Below are 25,003 nucleotides of genomic sequence, written 5' to 3'. Positions count from 1 at the left end.
CCGTCACCTAACACGTTACCAGCAGGATGGCATATATTGATTGTAGACTTGAAGGACTGTTTTTTCACCATATCTTTACATCCTCAGGACACCATGAGGTTTGCCTTTTCTATTCCTGTTATCAACAAAGCGGAACCAGCTCAAAGGTATGAATGGGTAGTTCTACCGCAGGGCATGAAAAATTCACCTACGTTATGTCAGCTTTATGTGGCATGGGCACTGAAACCATTGCGCCAGCTATGGCCACAGACTATCATCTATCATTATATGGATGATATTTTGTTATGTCAGACAGATCCTTTTTCAGAAGAAAGTCTCCACAAACTAACAACAATGTTGGCGGAGAAAGGTCTCGTGATTGCACCAGAAAAGATTCAACGAACTGATCCCTGGAAATACTTAGGATGGACAATTTCGGATGCTCAAATCCGGCCTCAAAAGGTGGAGCTACATACAGATTTGAAGAACCTGAAGGATGTACAAACACTTCTCGGAGATATTCAGTGGGTCCGTAACTGTGTCGGTATCTCGAACACCGAGATTGCCCCCCTCACCGAACTGCTGCGAAGATCACACCCTGCTGACACCATACAGCTGTGTGAGACTCAACAAAGCACGTTGCGGTCAATCATTGACAAATTACAAACTGCATGGTCATCGCGACGCATTCGTGAACTACCTGTGTCTCTGCTTGTAATTAACAGTGAAAATATGGTTTGTGGTGTCATTTGTCAGTGGCAAAACAAAAAGGGGGAACTCCCCCAGGGCTACAACCAATGCCACTACAAATGCCACGATAAAGATGAAGATTTTTGGGTGTTGGAATGGGTATTCCTTAGTGTACAACCAAAGACAACCATACAGACTAGACCAGAAGCCATAGGGGAACTAGTGAGAAAGGGTAGATCTAGGATTATAGAATTAACGGGACTGGATCCAGCGGATATTAGTATTCCTGTTAATGCTGTAGACCTAGAATGGTGGTTCCGTAATTCTCGACCCATTCAGGAGGCGTTTTGGTACGAAGGAAGAGTCCATTCACAGCAACCGAAAGGCAAATTATGGCAGATATTACAGAAAAATCAATGGATAGAAAAATCTAAAGTACAGAAAACACCAATAGTGGAAGGGTTAACGGTCTATACAGATGCGGGAAAGAAACAGTACAAAGTGGTGTGTGTGTGGCAGGAAAAAGGGGATTGGGTACACCACATGCTGTATGGTCAGACCGATGATACCTTACAGACTCTGGAACTATCTGCCGTAGGCTGGGCCTTGACAAATTGGCTGGATGGGGCTATAAATATAGTCACAGATTCTATGTACGTAGCAGGTGTCATCCCACGATTGGAGGAGGCATTGCTCCGAAACACACAAAATCCCCGCCTTGGGCAGTTATTCTTGCAATTACGGTCTATTATGCGACAACGCAGTGCGCCTTGTTGCATAATATATGTGCGGAGTCATCAATGGGATCTTGGTTTGGGGAAGGGCAATCAGGTGGCAGACTATCTGGTTAGCCCTGCTTGCCATATTCCTCCTTTAGACAAATTTCAACAAGCTAGACAAAGTCATGAGCATTTCCATCAAAATGCAAAAGGAATACAGAGACAATTTGGAATAACAGAAAATGAGGCAAAATCTATTGTTCAGGCATGTCCGAGGTGTGGGGCTCAGGGACCAGGCATCGGTATTGGTGCAAACCCGAAGGGTTTGGCAGCACTTGAGCTATGGCAGATGGATGTAACACATATTCCAGAGTTTGGGAGACAAAAATATGTACATGTCACAGTAGATACTTTCTTGAGGTTAATCTGGGCATCTGCAATGTCCGTAGAAAAGGCGCAACAGGTTTGTAAACATTTGTTGGCGTGTTTTGCCATTATGGGGGTGCCAGAACAGATCAAAACAGATAATGGGCCAGCATATACCAGCCAAAAGTTTTGTGTATTTTTAACACGCTGGGGAGTGAAACATGTTACTGGTATACCGCACTCCCCGACAGGTCAAGGGATCATCGAACGTATCCATAGAACCTTAAAGGAATATTTGAGGAGACAGAAGGAGGTAGATACTGATCCAACATCGCGGTTGCATAAAGTGTTGTTTACTTTGAATTTTCTGTGTTTGACAGGGGACTGAGAAGAACCACCGGTTGTTGTACATCACCAGCAGTTGAAATTTAATAATAACACCATTATACCTCAGTTACAGGTGATTTATCGGGAACCTGCTACAGGGGAGTGGAAAGGACCGGTGCCAGTGATCCTTAGTGTCTGGGGATATATGTGCGTGGCCACTGACCAGGGACCACTTTGGGTGCCGAGCCGATCAGTAAATCCACACCTCCCCGAGAAATCGGATGGGTGATGGAACTGGTAAAAATGGTTCTTACGGGAGTTTTTGTGATTGCAGTTATCTTGTTAATGTTACCATGTTTATTTTCTTGTTTGCAGAAAGCGTTAATGAAACTTGTAAATCAGGCCTGGCTTGCTCACAAACAAGAAGGGGGAATTGTAGAGGTTTGGTTAAGTGAGAAGGGGCACGAACTTGTGCCACTGAGCAGTCTGAGCAACCCAGGCTTTGTGGTGCAAAACAAGGAACCCCGCGGTGCCTGCTTCGGCGGGAAGCAGAGCTGCGTCCAGGAGGGGGGGCGGTCACGGCTCTGAGTATGTAAACCTATGGACCAATCACAAGTGCGATCGGGGCACGTGATTAACATATACGTAGTCTGTATAACCGCTGCTTGCTTTGTTAATAAACGAGAAGCTTCCATACTCACATTGAGAGCGTGTAGTTTACTCTGGACCGTCCCCCAGCACCTGCGAGTGCGCCCCCCCGTTTTTCCCCTTACTTCAGATAACTGCAAATCTGAAATCCCCCAAAGGAACAGCTCCTTCAGTTAGTTTCAAGGTTTGTGTTTGGTGTGGGGACCATGATATTCCTCTGAATTTGAGAATAACAGAGTCTTCGAGTACAGAGAAAACTAAACTTCTGCAACTCGAGCTGAGAGTGGGAACTGTTTAGGACCATTACTGAATTGCTGATAAGACTCACATGGCTGGCAGCAGAGCTTTCATTTGGGGTCTCTGAGTGACAGTGCAAATTTGTCAACAAGCACAGTTACAGGGACATAAAAAGAGTGTATTAGTTACTGTTCAGCCAATAAAAACTATCATTGCCACAAAATTTTATTACTTTTATTTCTAACAAAAATAAATACTGTGAGTTGATGATAACATGCCAGATTTTGTTTCTTTTGCTACTGGCTGTGTCTCTCTATAAAATAAAGAAACAGACTAGACTAAATATTGGAATCAGTCTTTCATATACCTCCTTTAGTATATGGTTACATTACCATGCTTAAGTTTGTTTATCTTCCTAATAAACTTCAGCAGCTCACCACTGGCCTCTCAGAGGCATTTTCCACTTTAACTTTTTGAAAAATAAAAGCGTTATCATGGGAAAAACCAGACAAAACTGAAAACCTCATTAAGAGTATCTTAGCATAGTCTAATTAATGGATAGCAGTTCAGCATGGCAGCATTTAGATGTTAATCTGATCATCTGGTTTGCTTTCATCTACCTCAGTGTAACCCTCGGCGACTATATCTGAAGAAGAGCAGGACCTGGTACAGGACAGAAGACACCTCTTTTATTTAACAACAGTCCTCTGAGTGGCTGAGTGTCTATATTGCCTTATCAGCCATGCAATGAAACTCCACTGTGAAATTTCCAGTCCAACAAAGTGAGTCTATGTTCACACTGTCACATCTGCACTATTATTACTAATTATTAGTGTTTAGTTCAGCTAACAGCTGAGACATAGCAGGCCACTAAATAGGTATGTTCTGTTTCTTGCTGTGTGATCATAAATAGCAATGGGTAGAAACTCACAAACTAGAGGATAATTCTGCCACATATGCTTCTGGGAATTAGAACTGAAGTATGGGGATAGTTAAGCCAGACCTCTCTTCTTGCCAGATGTAGATAGTAGCCAGGCATTATTTGCTAGTTTGTCATGTTTTCCCAAATAAAAGATTTTGGTGGTTTCATATCAGACAGGACTGCCACATTTTATGAGTGAGGAAAAAGCGCCTAGGAAAGGAGTGATGCAGCCTTCCTTACTATTGCCCAGCTCTAACAAGAAAAGAAATTAATCCCCAGAACTGCAGCCCTTATCTGTAGGGATGGGGGGGTGTAGAGGAGATGCAGCCACACTCATGGTGTAGTTACCAGTCCACAGCTGGTGCTAACAGAGAGGGTGCAATCCATAATGACGCAATAAGTCATGTCTAGTTATGGCCAACAGCAGTGCTAATCAACTACCGTGTAAGCTGAAATTAAAAAAAAAAAAAATAGGCAGTTATTTAAGCTACTCACTAGGCCAGTTAGGTCCAGTGGAAGTCAAGGGTGGCTTAATCTTGCCGGTGAATTCCTGAAGCGTATTACTGAGATTAGCTCCACTGAGGAGCTCCACTCAGCCACCAGTGACTGAGCAGGATCTGGGTGAGTGATTGCTATCAACAGCTTCATGACTGTACTGCCCAACCTCAGATCTGAAGGAAAAGAAAGACATGGAACACCCTGAGAGAATTCTGTCCAGGCAGTATTTATTTCCTTTTCTTATTAGACTCCCCACTGGCAGCATCAATATGGTTTGATGCAGCTGAGGACAGTTGAATGAACATCCCGATATTGGGTGGCTGCCTAGTATTTAAGAAAATGGCACATTTATAGTGAAGGAGGTTCAAGGAGGGGTGTAGGGCCTTCTGCAGAAGCACTTAGCCCCACAGCAAAATGAATGAAAGGAGCAAGTGTCAATAAGGGCCAATAGGACCAAGAACATCATATGGATATTTTCAGTTCTACAAGTGTGATTTTTCTGTGGTTTAAGAACAGGAAAATAGGAAAGAATGAAAAACGTCATGAAACCTTAACAGCTGTCTTTCCTGATTAACTGCTACAATGTGTGAATCATTTTTTTGACAGTAAACTTACTGAAAACATTTTATGATGAGGTTTGAACTTTTAAATCAAAGGTTTAGTATTTTCCAGTCAAAAAACACTTGGATAAGGATTTGCATAAATTTCCATGTGTAATGTGAATATTTAAATTCAGAGTTCAGTAGAAAGGAAAAGATAAGAAAATACCTTCACCAAAGCAATGTTTTCCAGGCTGCTGTACTGTTTAAGCCTAACATCAGATACATTATCATGAAAAACCTTTGAAAAAAAAGGCATATGTTCTTTTTTGTCACTGAGAATTTTCCAGGCAAACCTAAAGCCATGTATTTGGCAATGGCAGTGATAAAAGAGGGTAATACATTACTTTGTGGCACATCCAAAACTTCAAGCAACAAATAAATAGTTTAGATGACATGGAATATTTTTTGTTGGTCTGTCATGAATTATAGAAACCTGTAATTAAAAATATAAAACAATCTATTTGCAACATTTTTCTATCATCATAGGTGCCTTTCTTTTTTCAGGAAGACTCAGTTGCAGTATATGCTGCTCCTCAAATCTCCAGGGATATGGCCTGCCCATGAGTTTGAAATGCAGGGAAACTCTTTTTTTGGGTATGCTGGGAGAAATATTGTGGAAGACACTGGAGTGGGTCTGTGAAACTGAAAAGCATGTAGATGGTTTGAGCTAGCACCAGTTTAGCATTTGGGAGCCAAAGTCTGATGACAGACTTTTGAGGGAAAAGATAAGATGTCATCTCAGAGAACTAACTTTTCCGTATGTAATTTACTACATCAGGAATTCCATACCAAACAATGGGTGAAAAACAGCTAAGCAAACTAACCTGGAATACAGAGTTTTGTTTAAATATTTTAAAACACATTAGTTCCACCAAGAATAACTTTTTGATAAATGTCTCGATACTATTTTGAGTGAGAAAATTATTTTTTTTTAGAAAAAATATCTAATTTGTCACTGGCCTTAGTTCTTCTTGCAGGAATAAAAAGTGAAAAGAAGAAGTGAAAAGAATTTTAGTGTCATTTTGTGCATAACAAAAGTCCATTTCCAATTGTGAACATTAAAAGGGAAAACCGTAAATTTCATTTAATTGCAACCACTAACAATATTTCAAATTGGAAAATGTGTTTTTGTTTCCTATATTTAAGTCTGTAAAGAATACCAGTCCCCTTTCTCCTTATGTTCATCCACTGTGCAGAAGAGAGACTTAGACACAAACGAAAAAATATATCAAACTGTGATTCTTCTGAAGTATTCATCCTTAATTCACACTCTTCTCTTCACAGAATATAATTTGTGCAATATTAGCGTTTCATGCTTTTGTTTTAAATAGGAGAATGACATGAAACTATCCACTGATGTGCAACTTCTTGTACTTACTTGTCTGAAAACTGTAACTATGTCAAAAAAACAGGAAATCTGCTTAAATCTCTGTCCATATCAAGCCCAAGTTAACACATTTAATATCAGCATGCTCCATCAGAATATTTTTCCAGCCTGCTCTAACCTGCATTACTGTGTGGAGGTTGCTGTCAGCTGCATGACAGACTCCATTTGTGCGCGGATCACCAGTGGACACGATGCAGCTCATGTCCAGACAGAGCCCCACAGAACAGAGCTCCTAGGGACACGTGAGGGGAATGGCATACACAGTTTGTGTCTGCAAGCAGAACTGCATAAATCGTGCTGCATGTCAGATCATATGTTTTGGCAAAGAGGGATGGAGGCTAAATTTGCCTAGAAACACTTTCCAGATTTGTTCCCTGATATACAGCAAATAATGGATTTTTATTAAATGATAGAACTAAGTTCAATATTGGGAGGTAAAAGAAAAATATCCTGTTTGTAGGTCAAGCATGTGCTGAGCATGAATATTAGACTGAAATTTTAGAGCTGGAAGTAAAAGAAGGTATCCTTTAGAACATATGGCCTTTAGAAGTGCATGTAGCAGTGCTGACATGAACTTAATGGGCTTAATTTGCTTTGAGGACTTCTTACATTTGCCCATTAACATGCTAATGTATTTTCTAATTTTATTTTTTCTCTTAATGACAATTCAAAAAGTGCCATCATGTCTCTTATTGAGAGATACAACAGAACACAGAAAAAACAATTTCTAGTGCACTGTAGCTATAACTGCTAACTTATAGTTCTATAAGTTAGGTGCTAAAAGGAAAGAAAAAGCTAATAGTTTGAAGAAATGGGACCATTTTTTCCACAATGTTGTCCAGAATGACAACTAGTACTAGCACATCCAGTAAACCTAGCTGCCAAATGCCATGTTGTAGTTAATGCTCATATTTTTAAAGCCTTAATTCTGAATGTTATCTTGAATTGATAGTAGCATAGTCATTCTTTAAGGTTCTGCTTTAAAACAATCTCAAATGATACCTTGAAGAATTTTCTTCAAGCTGTGTATATTACAGGAACACCCTCACAGATTTCTGGTAATGGCTGAACCCATATTGCACAGCTCAGGATCTACTCTGGTCTTACCTAATGGCCACTGTTTCATTTCTATTGTCTTTGCCCAGACCCAATTCCTAATAACCATCTCCCATGTGTTATGAGCACAGATGAAAGACGCACAATCCGTATTTCATTCTGTTGGATTTAATTTGAAATTAATTTAATTTTCATGCTGTTCGAAGCGTATTGGTTAGTACTAAATTCTACAAATAGTTTCTATAGAAATATAGAAGTAAACACAGCACAATAGAGTTCTTAAAATCACAAATTGCCCGCGGTGTCCTAAGCCTCTGTCTCTTTCATAAAATAGGCAGTTTATGTACCTTCTGCCAGCTGATTCCTTCTCAAGGGTGATGAGCTTTAGCAGACTGATGAGGGGAAGCTGTTTAAATGTTATCAGAGAAAAAAGCAAGAGAAAAAGAGGAAAGAGAAGCACCTTTCATGGAAGACCCTCTGAGTTTCTTAAGAAGACGTGTAACCATAATCCTTTCCAACGGGGACATATATCCATCTTATAATTTTTGAGAGTTGCTAATATAAAAGAGGAATGGATGTAACCCCTGTGACTGAATTAAAACAAATATGCATTGAAGTGGCATGGAGCCACTCTCAAGATTCCCTTATTTCCCCATCAGATTTAATAAGAAGGAATTCTTAAAGAAAATCAGATTCCACTAGGCCAATTACTTGAAATGTGTGGATGCTGTCTAAAGAATTCAGCTAAATGTAATGTTTTGGTTATTCCCTGTTTCTGATTTAAACCTCAGCCAGGCAGAAAATGATGCCCTACAAGTGGTTCCTATTTGTAGGAAATAAATCTGTCCCCAAAAACTGCATCTTTTTAGGGTGGCATGACCAACATGCACCAAACTACTGCAAGGTACACACCTGGCACTTGCAGCATGAGCTGCATTTCTGAAGGAAAAAGCCTCCTGGAAAAGGCAGCTTCAAAATCCGGGCAGAGCTCCATAGGAGATCTGCTGAGTCAAAGCATGTTTGATTTCCTATTTCTGCTGGCAGCCAGACTTTTAGCACACATCCACTCTCCCTGAATAAAAACAGAAACTGTCGGTCCTTGTGAACTTCTGAAAATCTGTATCTGTAAAGGAGAATACCGTTCAGTGCTGTGACTACTGCGACTGGCATTTTCTTCAGAGAAAGCACATTCAGAGACTGACCTGAAATTGAAGAGAAATACTCTTCAATTGTTTTATCAAATTTTTTAAACATTTAGACTAACTGCTGATAAAGCCTATAGATGATGTAAAAAACATCCAAATGGTAAAAACTTTTTAAAGACCTGTCAGTTTTGTAGGTCTGTCTGAACTATCTGCCAAGCTAGGTTCATTTAAACAGCATCTGTTGTAGTATGTGTGAAACCATACACGGAAAATAGCTATTCAGAGAACACAGGCTAGTTGAACATATCCTAGAAGGCAGCAATTCTGAAGTAACTGAACAATTATAGGACATGAACACTGGCAGTGTATTCTTAGCATCATCCTCTGGATGAGACTGAAGGCAATAAACCACTGGGTGTACATACAGCAGAACTGTTAGAACTCAAGATTTCTCATGCCAGAAGTTTTTGAATTTCAAAAAAGATCTCTATTTAGGTTACAACTTTTGTTGTTACTGTCATTTGCAACCTTCAAGGTTTTTTTTATTTTAATTAGGGAAGCTAAGATATGAATGTTTCCTGAAGTGTCTGCAGCATGGTTGAAATTTATTGGACCTTCAACTCATTTATCTAAGGTTTTAGACAAACCCTTTCTCAGTCTTACAGAGTGGTGGACAAATGCTTGGCTACTATACTGTTGCATGTATTGGAGCTAATAGGTTTACAGAATCACAGAATCACAGAATGTTAGGGATTGGAAGGGACCTCGAAAGATCATCTAGTCCAATCCCCCTGCCGGAGCAGGATTACCTAGATCATATCACACAGGAACGCATCCAGGCGGGTTTTGAATGTCTCCAGAGAAGGAGACTCCACAACCTCTCTGGGCAGCCTGTTCCAGTGTTCGGTCACCCTCACCGTAAAGAAGTTTCTCCTCATATTTATGTGGAACCTCCTGTATTCCAGCTTGCACCCATTGCCCCTTGTCCTGTCAAGGGATGTCACTGAGAAGAGCCTGGCTCCATCCTCGTGACACTTGCCCTTTACATATTTATAAACATTAATGAGGTCACCCCTCAGTCTCCTCTTCTCTAAGCTAAAGAGACCCAGCTCCCTCAGCCTCTCCTCATAAGGGAGATGTTCCACCCCCTTAATCATCTTTGTGGCTCTGCGCTGGACTCTCTCTAGCAGTTCCCTGTCCTTCTTGAACTGAGGGGCCCAGAACTGGACACAATATTCCAGATGCGGCCTCACCAGGGCAGAGTAGAGGGGGAGGAGAACCTCTCTTGACCTGCTAACCACACCCCTTCTAATACACCCCAGGATGCCATTGGCCTTCTTGGCCACAAGGGCACATTGCTGGCTCATGGTCATCCTGCTGTCCACTAGGACCCCCAGGTCCCTTTCCCCTACGCTAGTCTCCAACAGGTCTGTCCCCAACTTGTACTCATACATGGGGTTGTTCTTGCCCAGATGCAGGACTCTACACTTGCCCTTGTTATATTTCATTAAGTTTCTCCCCGCCCAACTCTCCAGCCTGTCTAGGTCCCTCTGAATGGCTGCGCAGCCTTCCGGCGCGTCAGCCACTCCTCCCAGTTTTGTGTCATCAGCAAACTTGCTGACAGTGCACTCTATTCCCTCATCCAAGTCATTAATGAATATATTGAATAGAACTGGTCCCAGTACCGACCCTTGAGGGACTCCGCTAGACACAGGCCTCCAACTGGACTCTGTCCCACTGACCACCACTCTCTGGCTTCTTTCCTTCAGCCAGTTCACAATCCACCTCACTACCCAGTCATCCAGACCACACTTCCTCAGTTTAGCTGCGAGGATGCTGTGGGAGACCGTGTCAAACGCCTTACTGAAATCAAGATAGACCACATCCACTGCTTTACCATCATCTATCCACCGGGTTATGTCCTCATAAAAGGCTATCAAGTTGGTTTAGACAAAATTACAGATACTGTTTTTTTTTTAATGTATAATGTTAATAGTGAAATTAGATATAGAATTTCTCACAGCTGAATAGATTCATGCTGACCTAGGCATGGCATCTAGAAACACGACTATCCATCTGTTGTTTTAAAGGAGAAATGCCAGCCAGATTTCAGACTTAAAAAAATGCCTTTCAGTATGAGTACAACAGCTTTGAACTAACTGCTTTTAAAGAATCACCCCAACAAACATTTTAAACCAAACTCCTTTATCCAAATCTAAAAGGCACCTGTAGATTCATTGTCCTGACTGCATTCCATTTTCTAGATCAAGCCTCGAAGCTGATGTGATTTCAGCTTACACTTGGTCCACTGTGCACACATATGAAATGGCACCACTGCCTTCAGAGGCACATCTGTCACAGAGAAAAGAATTTTTAAGTCCCACAGAGGCTTAAAAGCTCCCGCTCCCTCCCCCCCATATCTTTCACAAATGCACAGACACATGCACATAGACATGCTTGCTTTTCTGCAGCATTGGTAATTGCAAGTTTTCTTCAACTTCTCTCACATTGAGAAGCAAGCTGTGGTTTTGTAATTACTATCAAAATTGGAGCATGGGCTAATCAAAATCAATTATCAGCTGTGAGATGGGAGGAATAAAACAGAGGAAGAACACCAGGGCAGCAACTGGGCTCACAAAATTAAAAATAAAAATAACAAGAAAATTTATGTCTCATCCTGACAAGTGAGGCGCTCCACCTCTCTGTCATCCCTTTCGTCGCGTAGGTCACTGCTCAATAGCTCTCAACACCTAATAATGCAATCCCTCCTGTCCACCAAATTAGTATGAAGCCTAGTTACTTTTCACCAGGAGACAAAGAGTACCAACCATACCAGATCTAGGCTGGAAAACAAACATGTGGGAAAATTAATAACAAGTACTCATATTTACACTTGCTATAAAGAAACCTTTGTGTTGGAGGAAGCTAGATAATACATGGCATGCCATCTGGTTTGCCCAGAGATGGGGCAATGAGATTTGCAGATTACAGATGGTCCTTATCACCCATTTAACCCAGTGCTTGAACAGAATCAGCACATGGACAAAGAACAGCAGAGGCAAAGCAAGAAAGTGCTTCGTCTGGCAAGCCCAGGAAGCAGTGGTGCTGGCAGCCATAACTGCAGGTTCAGCTGGGAGGTTGAGTATACTCCTTGATTCCCATTTTTTTGCTAAACTTTCAGCAACATCTGTGAGTAACACATTCATCTACCTCCTGTTAGGTAGGAGATTCTGTCTCATGCTGTTGAACAGAGCAGTACTCACACACGTGTAACAGCAAGCACCCAGCATGATGCCTCCAGCCTGTACACAATGGGCAGAACATCCCTTTGGCATAAAAAGTCACAGTGAGCAAACATGTCTTCCTCTTTGTGTATCAAGCAGAGACCCCTCTCAGATACATTCAGTTGTCCAAAAGCTAGTTATCTGGTCTATACTAGTCACGTAAGCTTATTCATTCTCTAGTAAATGGAAAGAGATCTCATAAGAGCAATTCAGTGTAGAGACGTACAGATAACTGATGGAGAGGAGAAGGTGGGACACACTCTGGAGTTGCCCCTTTCCCCTGGAGGACTGTGAATGATTACATGCCTTGTGCTTACACAGGAAATGTTAGGCAACTCAAGATCCCATATCCTGAAGAGCAGAAACAAGCTAAGGTTCCTAATTCTTATTTTCAGGTGGTGAATGACCAGGCTCAGCATATACAGACCAAAAAAACTCTAGGTGTGAGGAGGGGAGGTGCTCCATGGGTTCAGTGACACTTTCTACCACAATAATAAATAAACAAAAGAGTGTGAAAAGGAGAAAGTTTTTTTCTTGGAGGATCTGAGGCTGGGCAACATTTGCCATTAGAAACAGGCATCACAGCATCACTGCCTTTTATTTTAAGTGTGAAACATGTTTCTGACCTTGCCTGTCCTGAAAGAAATACACAGTGGTGCATATCTTAAAATAAAGTTTAAAAAAGCCAAAGAACCACAGAAACTCTGAACAAAATCCTCTCTCAAACACAGTTCTCCCAGGAGGACAGCATGCAAGAGAGCACATGGAGCACACATGACAAATACTATTCGTATCACTTAGAGCACTGCTAGGAGGCTCTCAGATATTAAAATAGCTTGTAAAGGAAGAGATCACTGAGATTAACTCTAGCTTTCCTTTTGGGTCAGCTTTACTTAAAAAAGCTTTAGATTGCTTGGATCCTGACTGACCCATGTATCATTAAAATGATACACTTTTATGGAGACATCTTGACATGCACATAATACAAGGTAATATAAGTAACAGGCATTTTAGGTTCTGCTATTCTGACAAATGAATATTCTGATGTGTGAATAACACACATTAACCAAAATCACAGAAAACAGAATCATTACAATGAATTACATGCAACACATTTTAAAGTCATTGTCTTTCCAGAAAAAAAAAACCAACACTGTATATTTGGGTATAGGAATGCTTGGGCACTGTACGTGGAAATAAGTTTTCCAAAATAATTTACACTGTCAGAGCAGGTGAGTGATATCAAATATTCTCTGTGCTATTTAATATGAATTTCAAGTTTTACTTACCAATCCTGCACAGCATTGAAAGATTCTTCATTCGTGATGTCATACATTAAAATGAAGCCCATTGCACCTCGGTAGTAAGCTGTGGTAATTGTTCTGTATCTCTCCTGACCTGCTGTGTCCTGAAACAATAACAAACAAAAATTTTACATGTTGCAAATAAACTGACAAATGATAATTTTTTTTTTAAATAGAAAGAAAACTCTGACAGCGGTTATTGTACAACTCTGCAATCCTACTCATTAACTAATCAAGGGGGAGAAAACTGAGAATAACAGGAAAAAGGAGCATTCTGTAATGGATCATAATAGGAAGGACACATCCATTCTGTCATGAGGTGAGAGTGGAGAGAAGCAGAAAGGCATGGCCCTGTGTCAGGTCATACATCCTGAGTCATTCACTGATTCACATCATTCAACCTGAGAGTCAGGTAAGAACTTTGTCTCCTGCTCCTGCCTTGTATCTTCCCAGTTTGACAGAGGGGACAAGATTTTCTCTATAAGATCAGGATGGTTCCCAAAGTCCAGAAACATCCTGACCAAACATGCAATGTATACTCGTTCTGTTCTTGCAATTTTAAGCCATTGGTGTTCCTGTCGACTTTAGCAACAATACAGATTTGTGCTGACAAAATAAAAGCTGGAGGGCACTGCTTTTAAAATAAGGATGATATCTGACAAAAAAAGAAAAGTTTGCTAGCAGTTCCTTACCTCAGACCAGTTTTCTCCCTCATTCTCTGTATCTCATTCAATTGCCTTTAAAGTAAGAAATGTAAGTCTTCCTTTCTCTTACTGCTTGCTTTATTTACTTCCATTAAAAAAGTTTCAGGGCAGGGACTACCTGTTACTACATTTATATGCAATGTCTAGCATAACCACTCATGTCTGTACTAAGATTGTGAGACAACAGCAATAACTATAGTACAGGAAATGCCTAAGTATTTCTTGTTCCAGCATACCTATTTAATATTTTTAAACCATAAATATTAAAAGATTTAGATGAGATGTATGTAACATTTCAATGCAATCCTGTAACTGTCTAACAGATCATCTGTGCATATTCAATTTTAACAAACTTCAAAACTGAATTTCATTATTTCAGATTTTTGTGTGGATAAGAAATAGTTTACTTTACAATACAGACAAATTTATTTAATTTAGCTTCCTACAGAGAGAGAAGAATAACCAGTGATAAACAATGTTTTATTTGGAGTGTTTTCTGAAGTGGTTCCTGGGCTAGTTCTACTGCCTTGTGAACAAGAGAAAAATAGATTAAGTGGGCCTCCTTCTTTACACATATATCATTCATCTCAACGAATAAAGTAAAAAAAACCTATGTACATCAGAAACCACTTATAGAATAAGAAACATTATGAAGACAGTTACTGAAACCAAACAAGGCCTTAGGTAAAATACATGGATTCTGTTCATTCCGGATGACAGCTGCTACTGCTTTGATGTAGTTTCAGTGATCCAAGATGGAAAGATGTAGAAGTCAGACTCTAACAGGTCTCACAGGAGGTTAGGTTATGTCTTTGTGGGAAAGGCCAGACAGACCGAAACTTTTTCTGCTTATACTCTGAGCTGGCTAAGCCTATACCGGCTGTGGTGTGGAGGCTGGATAGCTGCGTTAACAGAACTGCTCCCAAATTTTCTGGTGGTATGACTGAATATTAAGGTATTAAGACTGTGGCACTAAGCCTGTGCATATTCTAATACTTAGAGGTCAGTTCTTTCTCAGTAGGTCATATTCTGTCAATAAGATGAAAGTATCATCAAAATGTTGAGTAAAATCATTTATTAGCAGAAGAAATATCAGCTGTCATTATTTAAAACCATTTCTTTGTATTTCTTTTATGGAATAAGGTTTACTCTCACATGTTTTGCTGGCTTCATTTCTTTTATTTGATATTAGAGAAAAGAGCTAGGAGGGACAGAATGAAAATATGGCCAATAGCAAATATGCAGCCTTTCTGTACGGAAGATGATAGATGATTTTCTAACAAGTTTTGTCAGTGCCTATCTGCTTGTTTGTCAGTTGGAGACATGTATGGTTGGTATGACAAGCAAGAGCCTACTGTTACTGAAGCAAATCTAATTTTGCTGCTGGTGATTTCAACTGAAGCCTATCTGCAGATAAGTGTGAACAGCCCTAGCAATAGAGCCATAAGTCAGTAAGGCTTCCTAGCCAAGACATCAACTATTTTCTGTGCAGCGTTAAAGGTAGCTAGCGGGCTTAGGTACTCTTCATTACAGAGAATAAAAATGAGTGTAAAGGAAGACAAATCAAGATAAAAGTTCTCAAACAATTTTACACAAAGGTAAACGAAGCTGCAGATGAAGATCCAAACAGTAACTGACTTCGGCAGAGGAAATGCTCTTCTGGACATAGGCATTTGATTTGAGTCTGTCTGGGAAGGAACCAGGTATTTGGAGTTGTTCTCAACACAGGCATCTAATACGTGCCTGTAGCTAATGCTATGTTAATGTGATGATAAAAAAGATTTTCTGACAAGTGAGGCATTTTGCCTCTCTGTAGTAGATGGCATAGATGGATGACCATGAATAAAGTGGAGTTTATTAGTTTAAAACATTGATAATCACATTTCTGTTGGTATTATTTTCTATTCACTTGCTAAAAGGAAGCAACTAAAATTTTAATTGGCCTAACGTACAAATTATGCAGTAGAGTGTTTAAGATCATGTAAGAAATGAACCCAAATATCTGTAATCAATGTTGTCAAAACTTTTGTGTTCCACAAATTCATAAGCATCTCCTTTGTATTCTGACTAGAATGTATTACTAATGCCCCAAAGACAGGTCCTTTTGTACAACTGTTAAGGAACTCAAATACCATTTGTCAGGAGAAATAGCACAGTAGAAACATCAAATACTTTAATATTAAATATTATATCTTATTACAATTATTTAATTTATTTGAAACAGATAATGCAACAATGTAAGTGGCCTTTCTCTCTGTTTATTAGGTTTTATTGTTACGGAAGAACCGAGCAGAAAATAATTAATTTCCATATTTCATCATATTTATATCTGTAAATCACTATGATTTTATCCTCAGGTACTATTTTATACTTGTACTTGAAGAAAAACTTTTTCAATTCAGGAACAGTTACTGGTTGCTGCTATGGTAACTTAGTCTTTTTTGCAAGACCGTGGAATTAATCTGATGACCATCTTTTTAGGTTTAAATTCTGAAATGTAACATCTGTATTTTGCTCTGACTGATGCTTATTTCTAATCAAACTAAATAAAATAAGCCTGAGGAAGAATAAAATTTGACCTATTATTGACTGCCATTTTAACCAAGGCAGTTCATTTCCATCTTTGACAGGCAGAAAACAAGACACATAAATCATCTTGGGGGCCTTTTCATTCATGTAGGTAATGTCTGGTAAGGACAACTGGCTGTTCGTTAAAGTAGAATGGAAAAGCAGAAGGGAACGAATTACAGTGAGGGAATGTTTTGTGAAAAGTTCCTTGCACAGAGGACAAAAAGAGGTATTTTTACAAATCTTAGTTAAAACAAAACAAAAAGGGGCTCAGCAGCTGCAAGAAATATTTAAAATATTATACTCACTTTCATAAATTCTGTTTTTAATAAAGTTCCCACAATTCCATTAGCTTCTGGTTAGATGATCCTATCTTAGTGAATCTCTTTTAATAGACACCAGATTTTAGATATTAAATCACAGAATGATAAGGTTTAGTGGACACAGTACTTTGGAAATTATCCAGTTTCTGAGCATTGCATACAGCACACTGGCTAATGGCCCATGGTCCTGAGTATCTGGAAGACTCTGAGCCTTGCACAGTTTGGCCTTGTATGCACTGATGTCTCTAGTATGTTTTGGGTTTTGTTTTGTTTTTAAATTATTTTTTTCACCTATAATTGATATTAGATATTTGCAAACATTTTTATGCTCCAGATCCTGATATGCCTAATTTTGTATTACAAAAATTAATTGCTTTTTGCCAGAAATTCAATAGTGAAAAGGACCAATAAAGCTTTTCCATCAGTACAGATCTTGAATAGGGCATGTGTACCTATAGGCAGTGAAAGGGGAATGGTAGAGGTATAGATTGAGTGCAAAATATCTGTTTCTGGCTCAGGGTGAAGATAGCAATCTTGTGTGTATTTGGTCAACTCTCCTTTATCATATATGTATCAAATGGTATGAAGATAGATAATTCTAGATTACCTTTGCTGTTCATTTGAGTTAAACTTAAAGCTGTGAATTTGACAGTACAATAAAGCTTAAAATGAAGATATGTTAGTTATTTTTACAGCAACCACATGAACCAGGTTTTGTCCTGTGCTTCTCCCTTGAAACAAACCTTTAATAATGTTATGGGAAATTTCCTACAGATTCTCTTTATTACTGTGTAACTGCCATACCATTGAAGGCCTTAGTGTCTGGGGAGTGCACCAGCTGCTGACAACAATGCTCCCGGAGGAATGAAGACATATAATGCAATTGCCATCTGTGCAAGTAGCAACACTTAGGAATAGCAAGCTAGCTGACTGAAGAACCTGTATTCTACATGAAGTTGAGTTTATGGGGCTGGAAAGTCTCAAAATACAAAACAGAGAAACCAAGGTTCTGCTAGTAATCTTGAAAATAGTAACTGTTTAGGCTTGCAAAGTAGTAAGCTGAGTTAACTTAGCAGAAGTAAATCCCCCTTACTGCCAAATTCTGCTAAGCTAGACTTCATCCAGAATGTGCCATACCAGCTTAGACTATACCAACATTTTCGAGCCATATGTTAAATCAGGCCCTTGAATTCATTTGCTGAATGTGTGCTCTCCCACCCACCCTTGCCTAGCACTGCACCACTGACAGGAACAATACTTTATGTAAATAACTTCCGAGTGGAGTTGCTCATTATTAATGCAGACAATTTTGAAGGTGAAAGCAAACAGCATTTGGCAGCAAGAACTTTTAATGAGCCTGTCATGAAGGAATTCAGTCTGCAAAACACAAACTTATTTTGCAGCACGCTTGAGTGACTCTGTGCCTCTGCATTTCTGTCCTGTATGCTAAACATACAAATATCTTTTTAGATCCACTTACCCACATTACAAGTTTTACTCGTATCATAATACAGCTTGTGCTATGTGCCAAAAAACTGGCAGCACCAGAGGAGGATTTCTTGGATGGTCTTTGTATCTCTGCTGCACATCCACAACATTTGAAGACAAGCAAACAGAAAGATAAATTAGAAATATGAATTGGGTGAATTCTTACTTTGCAGGTCAAAGTATTCTGTTAAGGTAAACAAAATTGGCACAGCAATCAAGAACTACCGCTCCTTTATGAGTTTCATGTTTCTTTTCTGCTGTTGCTTCCCAAAGGTTATTTATATACTCCATCAAAGAGACTCTATTTCTCTAATTTCCCCTATTGATACATAAAAGGACTCGAGGCAGTAAATGAATGAAAATCTAAACTGGCTCTTTTCAGAGCAGCACAAAAGATGTCTCTGATCTTTCCTCAGGGATCTCTGGGGTCTCAGGGAAGAAAGGATAAAAAGTATGACAAACAAAAAAGAAACCAGTAAGAGAGATGTTCAGGGAGAGGCAAGGGATAACCTCTGCAAAAATCCTCTAGAGATGAGGGGCAGACGGGTAAAATCACCTGAAGCCTGCTGCTAACCACCCAAGAAGAGAAGCTGTGGGCCTATAGCAGAAGTGACTGTGCAGGGCACACAGAAAGAGGACAGGGAGAAAAGCTGCTGGAGCAGGAGGAGCTGACTATCCCGGGAGCATCGTTTCTCAACAAACAGCACTTCCAACAGAAAAAGTAGGCACACAGAAACACAGACATTTACAACTAGGAATGGAAAACACAGTTCAAAACAGTTTCTTTACCTAACGTGGACACAAAAGATGTAACACTGCATATTGCCAACTCAGTCTTTGCTTATGTACCTGTCTCCTGTCAGCAGCTCTTTCCAAACTTCTCATGGCTTTTGTTTCTCTGGAATTGTGTCTTTTATATACATACGTGTATATATATATGTGTGTGCATGCGTGCATGTGTTTGCAGAAATATATATATGTGTATATCAAAAAAACATTTGGAGTGTGAAAAGCCAGCTTCTCAGCTTGCCAGTACACATCTCCTAGACCTATGTGCTAGTCCTTAGAACTCACCCCAAAATCACAGCTAATAGTTCATTCATCGTATGGGAGGGATGTGGGAGCATGCCAGGGCCAGCTGCAAATAGCTGGGGCCAGAGTGGTGGGGAGAAGTATTATTCTGAATGCGGCTGGTAAAAAAGGGCCTGGGAGGGCTGTCCTGGCAGGTGGAAGGTGGGGCAGAGCTTGCACTAGAGAGATAGTTTGGCTCCTATAAAGCCCAAGTTGGGGTTGTAAAAGTACTTTACTGCCAGAGTTGCTTTCTCTCGCTCCATCCACACAGAGAGTGACTGTGTCTGAAGTTCATTTCCTTTTACATTTTCTGCTTTTCTCCTTTCCTGTTCTTTCTTCCTCCTTCTTTAAGACTCGCATAAAATGTCTCTGCAGTTCAGCTACTAAGCCTCCCTAAAGCAAAAAGTGTAGGAAAGCCATGGTACCACTGCCTCCTTTCTATCCCAGTGTAGCCTGACCTCAGCTGCCATCGGTTCTGGATGCAAGTTTTGAGCCCCCCATTTCAGTGCATGCCTCCCTCCTTCCTTGCCATGAGCTGCAGCTTTCTCCTTGTCCTTTCTTCACTTTGGTTGTGGCCTGTCCTGCTCTGTAGGAGGCAAAGATCAATTCCTCTTGTCCTTCTCCCCCATCTTTGGACATACTTTATAAAGCATCTGTCAGATCAGTAGGACCCGGCATTCTCTTCAAAAGTAAAACAGATTAATTAAAGTACCACTTTATATTTTAACTAAGATCCATGTTAGGTCTTAAGAAGAATTTCTCTTTCCAGAAAGGCTTGGGTTTTGCTTTCAAGATCTTTTTTTTCTTCTATTTTATGAAAAGTGTTACAGAACCAAACATTAAGTACAGTTGCCAAAAGTGTATAGTGGAAATAATGAATTTACAAAATCTAATTTGCATTTCATGTAATAAAGCAAGTATTTTTTTATGAGTAAAATTAAAAGGCAAATTAATATTGGGCCCGAACTTGTAACTAGAGAAAACTTGTAACTTGTACAGCTAGGGAAAAATCAGTTGAATAACTTTCTATTTGTATTATTTTTAAATACTTGTAAATCAGACCATAAAAACTTCCTTATATTTTTCAGAAAAAGAATGAAGAAAGAGAGCTATTCTGAAAAAATATACAAACAAAACCAGCAAAGCTGTGATAAGGATCTGTTCTACAGGCAGCTATTACCACATAGGAAGCAGGACTAGAAAAACAGGTGATATTCTCAATTTTGTCGTATTTTGTTTTTAAAGCTCCTGCTCCCAGAGTCCTGTGATTGTACAAGAACCACAAGTTTTTTCTTTTTTTTTTTAATCATTGTAGTCAGAGACTACAATACGTTCCATTGCATAAGGAAAAAACAAAAGACATTTAATATGGACTGAAATTACTGTATTAAGAATAAAACTTTTACTAAAACCACAATAATTTTGGAATGCTGACATCTGGCACTGAATTCTGGCAAAGCTTGAAAGGATCAGAACAACCTGGTTTTGAGTTAAAGGGACACAAAGAAATGTTAGACCTATAATAACATTACATGGAACAGTAATCTTAGAAACCTGACACTCAAATACACTATGGACAATCTTCAGACTTGACAGAAAGTTTCCTTAAGCTCCAGGAGTGTACTTGGTAATTTAGACGCTAAACAAACAGTGGTCATCACACTTACAGTGGGATGAGGATAGGTTGCAACAGAGTCAATCCTGACGTTGTGAGGCTTACGCCACCGAGGAAAATAAGAAGCCAAGCTGTTTCATTCTTAGATGAAGAAGGCACTAAACAGTCCTTCAGTCCTTGTCTCACTTGGCTTTGGTGACTGCTAATGGTATTTGCAATTTGCCAGTGTTTCAGACTGGCTCTTCTATCCACAAAGCACTTGGTAGCCTAAAACTAGGTGTGTTCTTGTCCTGTGATAAATATTGGGGTTTTTTTGGTTCATAGGGGGTTTTGGCGGGTTGGCATGTTGGGGTTTTTTGTTTTGTTTTCTTTTCATTTTTGGTGCTTTTTTTTTACAGCTGTACTAAAGCTTTTACATCTTTGTCTCATCTTCCACGATTTTAAAAAGGTATTTGCCTTTCATTTAGCAGAGACAGAAAAAAACACTGAGCTATAATGTAAGTTCAGAGACCTAGAGTCAAGCTGACTATTATCACATAAACAGAGAACAACGTTGAAGAATATTGGAATGCCAGAGTACCTTCCTCTTCCCACTTCTGTGCTTTGATTATATATTTATAAATCTTTTGGATTAACTACTTCTCTCTAGGACTTGTTATTCATAAATAAGAATAATAAGCTTCCAGCTTTCTCTCTTCCTTGTCATTATGTCCTATTCTGCATCTTGGAGACAGCTTTCGCTAGTAATATTCATTACTCATCTTTAATTAACTTGCACTTATTATTCAGGATGAGGTGAGATTCATGGATAGAGAGAAGTTTGACCAGTCATTTTGGTAATATCTCTATGTTAGTGGCTCATTGTTCATTGCACTGAACAAATTTTCATAATAGTGTCATCATGTTACAATATTATGCAAATCCTTGTCCACTGATTAGCTAACAGTACCTCTTAGCTCTTGAGAGCTATGAACTTAATTCTTTCCTCATTACAACACTGAACTTACCACATTTTTGTTCTGGGCCTTTTTTTACAAGCACAGTTTTGTAACTCTACAACTCTAAGAGAAAAATGAATTAGTCATACAAAAGACATTTTAAAGCCATAAACCAAGCACTCTTGCCAGAAACTGTCTCTCCACCTCTGCTTTTCCTGGTGATAAACCTCTGTGTTTAAATCTGCGGTGAAGTTCCTCTCATTTGGAACAAATTACAAGAATGTTCCTATTAAATACTAATAACCTTCCAAACCTTCCCAGGAGCAAAAGAATGCATTTCTGTGCAGAATATTAAGTTTACAAAAACATTTAAAGGCTCATTAGAATTACTATCAACTTATGCTTTCTACATAAAAATGTTTTAAATCTCAGTTACCTGTAAAAAGGAAAAGAGATGATCTGCAACACGGAACAAGCCACATTTTACCTATTTTAAGCAAGAAACTATAAATGCACTATTCCTGGAAGAGTTCAGTCATGCTGAAGTTCAATCCCATTCAGAACTTCCATGAGGGCTGGCAAACGTCACAGTTTAGGGCTTTAGAAAACCTTCAGAACAAAAGTACTGAACTACAGTGTGGTCTGTGCTAAAACAGTTTCCTCTTGCCTTGGCAACATAATGCTGCTTTAGAGCTGTCTGGAAGATTACTTGTGCAGTGATCTGTAGGTAACTTCTGTATCCTCTTTCTAAGACTGTGGCAAACATTGTCTCCTGGGGCAGACATCAAAGATACCTGAAGAAATTCTGGTATCTCTTTGTATATCATACCTTGGGTAGATATTTTAAGATTCTAAGCTTAGCTGAAAAAGCACCTGATGCTTTCTGGAGAACTTCACCAGTGATGTATCAAAGCCACAGAATGCCACCATCTTTTCTCCACTAGCAGCACAGCCCCTTCATGCCTTTCAAGGAGCTGTTCCCTCCCCTGACACAGAATTATTGAGAGCTGTTTGCAGGACAGTCTCCATCAAACTTTCATTTCTTCCACTTTTAACTCCTTTGCCCTCCAACAGTCTGTCATCACCAAACATTCCCTTAATATGTGACTGGACTGTGGGTGACATCTTTGAATTCCTCATCATCTTAGCTTTTTCTTTTTCTTGGGCCTGAGCGTAGTGATTAGGAGTTTGGGTTTGCAATGATGGGTGTTATACAGTGTGGTCAGCTGACCAGAATCATTAAAGAACATCGTGTTCCAGGTCAGTTCTTCTGTCATCTTCAACACATTCAGATGAACCTGACCAAAATGTTTTGGTGTTAAAGGGAAAGATGGAGAAAGGATAGGTGGCACAGGACAGATTATGTCAGCCATCAGGTGCTGGAAGGTTTTTTTACAGCATGGGAGTCCACTGCTGCATCCAGACAGGTTGTTGTTGTAGAAATTTTCACATAAATTGTTATAGAAGTTCTCATGAATTAAGAATAGAATAATAAACATAAGTCAATCTGATAAACACAGGTGGGCTTTCACAATCCATGAATATTTTTCTCAAAGCTCCTTGTGTAATACTGACCTATGATTGAACAAATCATCAATCAAAGCTTAATGAGTAGCTAAGCAGGAGTAGGCCTAGAAATATTACCTTCTGATGATTTTAGTAAAAGGGATGTATGGTTAACCTTTTCTTTAAAAGAAATATAGGATACTTAGAAATAAGCATTAATAGAAATAAAGTTCTAAATAGACTTTAGCTATTTTAGGTTAATACTTAGGAGACGCTGGCAGTGGGAACCAGACTCTGGTCAACCCAGATCAAGACAGGACGCTGATTACAGCAAGAACATTAAGGATGGGGTGTCAACCGGAGTCGGAGTGGAACCAGAACATAAAGATCAGCTAGTCAATGGAAAAAAATGGACTTTTGTGGACTCCTGACAATGGACTTTTGTGGACTCTGGATGAAGGAAGAAAGAGGAGTTGAAATAGTTAGTGGATTTTTAACAGAAGCTTGTGATGTAACTACTTATTAGTTTCTATATAAACTGATAGTGAATTTAAGTCAGGTACCATTCACTGTGGTGGTGGTCCAACTCTGAGTTGCTTCAATAAAGAATCAGCAAACCTAGAGACCCGGACTCTGCCAATTTTCTTTAACACTTGTGACACACAGGTGATTCATGAAAGACCAAGAATCTGGCTCCAAGACTTTTAGACTTTGAATGACTTCTCTAGTTCTTTCAAAGCTGGTCTTTAATTAATAACTCTTAAAAGACTCCAGAAAATCTATTTTTCTGGCTTTTAATTATTTTAGTTTTCTTGTGGAAAAATTAAGAGGACATACCCTGCATAACAAAAAGATACCTTTGTCATCAATGTGCTGCTGGAATTATCTACACCTAGATTGGACTTGTCTATTAATTTGGGGAACCTTTAAATTGTATTGAAGTCACCGAAGAAAAAAAAGTCTCGTCAAAACAAGATTTAATTCTTAGATACACCATAAGCACGGCTCGAATCTGTTCACAAAGGAAAGAAAGGTTAAAGATGCCAAATAGAAACAACAATATATTCTACTATATGATTTGAGATAGATATTAATCCGGAAAACATATTATTTAAAATACAGGCCTCTGTGTTTCCTTGCGTGTCAGTAAATACCTCTGCACTATGGCTGTGTATCAAAAGGTTTTACCTAGAACACTTCTCTAATGTCCTGGTATTTGATGAGAGAAATGTAATTAAGGGAGCACAGGTTATTCTGACAAGAAAATAGTTATTTACCCTGAAAACATTTCAGCAGCTGACAATAGTTTAATGCATATCAACCAATCATGACCTTTATGTTGTTCTAGTTTAAGACTGTAAATTATTAAAGAGAGAGATGTGAAAAAAAGTTAAATATGTCAGGTGTGATTAATCTATGAATCTTACATTATTTCAAGTACAGCATCCTTACCCTTGCATTCTCTTCTTGGGGAGATCTGGCATAAAGTGGCATAATTTAATTAGATTTCAGTGAAATTGCTGTTTAATTTGGCCCCTGGTCTCTCTTCTTTTTTAGCTCAGACTGGTTGAAAGCTATGTGTTTAGCATATGTATAATCACATTTAGCAATTCTAATGACTTCTTT

General features: G+C 39.2%; 1 protein-coding gene across 1 annotated transcript in view; it reads right to left on the bottom strand.

The window, feature by feature from the left end:
* RAB3C (RAB3C, member RAS oncogene family) overlaps positions 1–25,003 on the bottom strand; it is a 152,687-nt gene that overhangs the window by 67,913 nt on the left and 59,771 nt on the right. The window contains exon 3 of the mRNA XM_068422694.1: positions 13,150–13,268. Within this exon, the coding sequence (XP_068278795.1) occupies positions 13,150–13,268 (119 nt within the window). The remainder of the gene's footprint in view (positions 1–13,149; positions 13,269–25,003) is intronic.

Source organism: Nyctibius grandis, chromosome Z (genome assembly GCF_013368605.1).
Source record: "Nyctibius grandis isolate bNycGra1 chromosome Z, bNycGra1.pri, whole genome shotgun sequence".
NCBI classification, from domain to species: domain Eukaryota; kingdom Metazoa; phylum Chordata; class Aves; order Nyctibiiformes; family Nyctibiidae; genus Nyctibius; species Nyctibius grandis.
The sequence above is the reverse complement of the archived record's forward strand: the minus strand, read 5'-3'. Positions and strand labels throughout refer to the sequence as shown.